Source organism: Daphnia carinata, chromosome 5, assembly GCF_022539665.2.
Source record: "Daphnia carinata strain CSIRO-1 chromosome 5, CSIRO_AGI_Dcar_HiC_V3, whole genome shotgun sequence".
NCBI lineage: Eukaryota > Metazoa > Arthropoda > Branchiopoda > Diplostraca > Daphniidae > Daphnia > Daphnia carinata.
Genome location: NC_081335.1, coordinates 6,267,157 through 6,272,165, shown reverse-complemented (window position 1 = coordinate 6,272,165; position 5,009 = coordinate 6,267,157). Strand labels below are relative to the sequence as shown.

Here is a 5,009-nt window from a genome sequence, read left to right as displayed (position 1 = left end):
ACATTTCACCATCCGGTAAGTATTCAGCATTTTATCTATTAAGTCATTAATAAGTTCAAGCGTCTTTCACAATATTTTCTTTTCTCTTTGCAGATGGCAAAAGAAATGTAAAAACAATTGGAATGATAAAATTTATGGAAACTGTTCAACTGAAGATCCTGAGGATGAATTTAGACTTTGTCGTGCAGTCATGTTATCAGGTATATTAAAAGTTATCGTTTCATCATTATGTAATTGAATCATCATTGTGTTTAATATCTATACAGAAGATAAAGATTTCCTTAAAAAACATCTGCAAATGTTAAATAAGAAATCTGCCCTGGCGAAAGAGGCCCATCAACTTAAGGCAAACAAAGTTAGACGTAACAAAGGCAATGTTACGATATCTACAAATAGCAACAATATTCCTGTTAGTATTGCTACTAAATCGAAGCCCTTATCTGCCAGCCCAACTGCTCGGAAGGATGATCCTAGTAATAAAACTAGTAAAATTCGTCGCCAACTAAATTTTAATTAATCGAAAAAATGTCTAATACAGGAGCTCTAACTGAAAATTGTGATGGCGATCAACATACCGGCTTATCACCAAAAACGGACGATGCAATAAGCCTTAAACGTCGATTAGTGCAGGTAACTATTCAACAATAATGTATGTCAAATAATATATATATTGAAATAATTATTTGTTTGACTCTTACAGGAAAACCAAGATTTAAAGAAGAAAGTGGCTCGACTTGAAAATGAGAAGGAAGAAGAACGAAAAATTCTCAGTGGACAGATAATGGAACTCGAAGAGCAATTGGGCACACTCGAAAAACTTTGCAAAGACAAAGCTACGGAGGTATCGAACTTAACTGAAACACTTGAAAAATTGCATGCCGATCAACTTGCTCCAGGTGTTCTTATCCAACGTGAGTTTTGTACAATTAATGCTCAAAGTAATTGGCTAATATCGTTCTTTTACCCTTTAGATATGACCGACCTGATTAGTGTCATCAAAACTGATTCGGAAAAAAGACAGGGTGAGTTTCTACGCTTATCAAATCAATTTGCCAGCTTCCCTTCGTCTTCTGTTTCCACGCCTTGTTCGTCCCAACTGGCTACTCCGACAAAGCGATTAGTAATTTCACATTTTTTAGTCTTCGAATCATTAATGAAAATTTACTAATACTTGCTATACCTTTTTTTGATTGGGCAGGTCAAGTTTGATGGAGATATACTGATTGATCCAGATGCGCTAAAGAACGCCATTGCCTATGGATCTACTGCCAACACCGATCATAATTTAAACCTAATGATCAACACGATCCTTGACGCATTTTACAAGCAGAGCGAATTGGCAGCCTTTAGTTTATCTGGAAAGCCATGTCCTAATATGAAGGGGAGTAAGGCAAAGCCTAAAATTCCAGCACAAATCATGCAAGCCCTTAAAAGTAAGTAATTTTTTTATTTGAAAGGCTCTTTACTGCATAATTATGAATTATTATTTTTTTAGATTTCATACGAAGGCATTGGAAACAATGGTACCAGGTTGTTCCAACCGATAAAGCCATCAACAGTGGAGTTGGGGCAAAACTACGCTCCTGCCATACAGCCGCTAAAAAACAACAAAAAAAGTCTACAAATGCGAAAATTTCTCCAATAATTAACGAAGACGACATCGGCAATGATTCCAACAACTTGAATAGTAATACCTTATTAGACGACAATCCTGGAGATGACCTAGAAGATATTGAAGTTTCGTCAAGCTTCGAGGAAATTGGAAAACAAAGTGATGACTCGTCATCGGCTGATGAAAACGAAAACGAAATTTAATAACTTTCCACATTTGTTTAAGAGTATTGTACGTTGTGTGTGTTTTGTTGTCCTTTAAAACAGGGTAAGTATGAATGAAACTGGGCTTTTGCGTATATAACACTGCCATAAATTATTCAGAAACATCTTATGATTGTTTTGGTGAAATAAGGATTGTACGTGCAATATGTTGCAATAAACACGGCAATAATTATGAATGTTTTTCGTTGTATGATTAATAATGTAATTAATGTACAAATTCTAAAAGACAAAAAATCTAAACTTTAAACTAGCTTGCTCGATTAGAGAGGAATACCAACTAGATAATACTATATCATACCCAACGTAAAGTTAGCATTCGAAAAAAATCCATGAAACTAGCTAAGTAAAAAAATGTAAAACACAAACGAGTAAAACGCTTGCTTGTGGGGGTGCAAAGCTAGCTCGCTAAAGACATGTTGGGAACAACTAAAAACCAGGCATTTTGGCGAACTAGTTACTAGCTAGTTTAATGTAACATTTTTCGCACGGGATTATTACTGTATTTTTCTAGACACAATGTCACGGCGCTAATAATTTTTTTTTTATGTTTAGATAAAATTAAATATTTCCCAGCCATGTTTTCTTAGAAAGTACACACCAATAAATTTTTCACTGGCAAAGTTTACAGCAGTAAACTATCAAAAAATATAGCAATCGTTTTTCAACTGCTTCCCGCATAGGCCTTCGCCGAATTGATTACTTTCATACTTTTGTACAAATCTAGAAGAAAAGGTCAATTTAAGTGGATCAAATTGAACGGAAACAAAAGGAGAAAAAACCAAGCAGATATCAATGTTTTTTAGATATCTAAAATACTTTAAGTGTCATCAATTTAATGTGTTCTCTAAAGATCACCCATCTACATTCCTATTACCCCAAATTTTTTCAAACTCTGACTCTTCCAGAGCTATATTTTTTGTTTCAATTACCTTGGGTTTCAATTTGCCTTCTCTCTTTCCTTAGTTGCACGATTGTAAAATGCATGACATAGAAACAGTTGATTAAAATGATTGTTTATTAGTATTTTGACAACAGCGCAGATCCACATGACGGAATATCCACAACGACAGAGTGACGTAACGAAATGGAAACTTCCAATGGCACTAGAAGGGAGACGGCGAAAGTTTACCATTATACCATGCTATCTCGTGACCGAACGATCCCCACAATTTGATCTCGGTGAAATTACCAACCGACCACGGGTTGTGTTTTGAGTCAAAACGAATCATTCCCGCTTTTTCGACTGATCTCAAAATTTTTGCCCATTCGCGATATTTTTCTATATTGTCCCTGTGATCCAGATGAATTTCGATTCCCATTTGTCGAACTTTGGACAACATTCCAGATTGTAGGATCTGCGGAAGGGCTATCCACTCGTAAAATTCAATATCTATCTTCAAGTAATCTATAATGTTATGACCATGATGATTGACAAGGCTTTTATAAATTGAAGATAGGGAACGCATCGTCCAATTTTCGAAGACATTATGCTCATCTTGATTACTCAGTCCCCAATTATAGAAATGAATACCAGGGCTGTGGTCATGACTTTCCACATTCATCGATGGATCGAAAGCAAAAACTTCACAGCCATATCGTTCCATATATTCGTCGAAAGACCATTCATTGTCAATGCCGAAAGAGTATACCAAACACTGATTTGGTTGTGGTGCCACCTTGGGATCGATGCACACTGCTTTTTGTCCAGCTATTCCTGTAGGATTTTTTCTGATTTCACCTCCAAAATCATGCGTTAATAGGCAAGAAGAATGGTTCGTCCACGTAAAGTATTGCATGACTTGGGAACCGGTTAGGGATTCTGCGTCCAACAGAAGGTCCCAGTCAGTAAAGTGATCCTGAAATAAAGCGTCAACTTTACAGGGAGGTAAAGTTGTTACTGTAAATTGACTCGAAATTTTCACGTATTGTTGGATAAATTGCACATAAATAATTCTCAATGAAAATGCAAAAATTACGCATACAATGCATGACATTAACAAGAAAAAAGTTACTAATACGGTTCGTTTTTTAATGATACGTTTACAAGTGAAACAGATACGCGCCATAACATAGCCTAACCGTTTCGAAATAGTAAGGCACAAAATGAATTCCTATGCGATATTTTTAAAACAAAGATAGCCAACGATCATTTGCTGCAAATGAATTCGCTCTGGCAACATTAATCGCAGTTCACTGTAACTCAGTCGAAAATATGTATATGGAACGTGATTTTTCACTTGAACAGGATGCTGGTATTATTAACAAATAAGTTGGATGAGACAAAACATGGTCATATATAATGATAGACAACCATGGTACAGGGTTTTCTCTCCCTCCCCTCACCCCGAAAAACTGCAGATTGAAAACCAGATTACACGAATAAAAGCATTCTGTGTTCCAACCTCATAGCGTGGAAAAAAGTACTAGAGGAACAACAACTACAAAGGCAAGTAGTAGTGAGTATACTTCTTACACTGATACATGCTCTGTTTATCTCACGTTGCACTTGTTTGTGGTTTGACGGTTAAGTTGAGTTTTTCGCATAAAAATTTATAACGCACCCGTATTTTATTCTTTTACTACTGTAATTGATAGAAGACGAAACTAGAGGGATATAGAGAAATTGTGCTTAATAAAGTAGAAGAACGGTAACAATTCTACCATATGTACGATGAGTACACTCTCAATTTTCGCCTTCTACCATTTTCCTACTTTTCGACTACCATACGTGGTAGAACTGAAAAGGTAGAAGAATGGTAGAAAAAATTGTCTGCTTTCAGCAAGTAGAAGATTGGTAAGGTATCTACCAGTCCTCTACTATATGGTAGAGCACTAGGTGTCTACCACAAGGATGGAATTGGTAGCCATTAAATCTCAAACGCCATCAAGAAAATGGACGACGACCGAGAACATTATATCCGGGAGAAACTTGACAACATGTGTTATATCGTAGTAACATGTGCACTTTGGTGATCTGGGATTTCTTTTTAATGTCAAATTGTTTTGTATTAAAATACTGCAAAAATTAGAATGTAAGTATAATGTAAAATATTATGAAGATTTACATTGTGTGTTTAGGGACCTAGAACTAAAAAATGTGTGTGGTCAACCTGATTATAAATTTTTTACATGAGGTTTTCATTAGTCTTAAAGGCTTTTCAAGGATCTAGTGT

At 35.7% G+C, this 5,009-nt stretch overlaps 1 protein-coding gene across 1 annotated transcript; it reads right to left on the bottom strand.

Annotated features, from left to right (window-relative positions):
• Nucleotides 1-2,833: 2,833 nt before the first annotated feature.
• On the bottom strand, nucleotides 2,834-4,169 carry LOC130702977 (uncharacterized). The gene has a single exon (XM_057524604.1). It carries the CDS (start codon nucleotides 3,900-3,902, stop codon nucleotides 2,940-2,942), a length of 963 nt encoding a protein of 320 aa, XP_057380587.1. The 5' UTR covers nucleotides 3,903-4,169; the 3' UTR covers nucleotides 2,834-2,939.
• Between the last annotated feature and the right edge of the window lie 840 nt (nucleotides 4,170-5,009).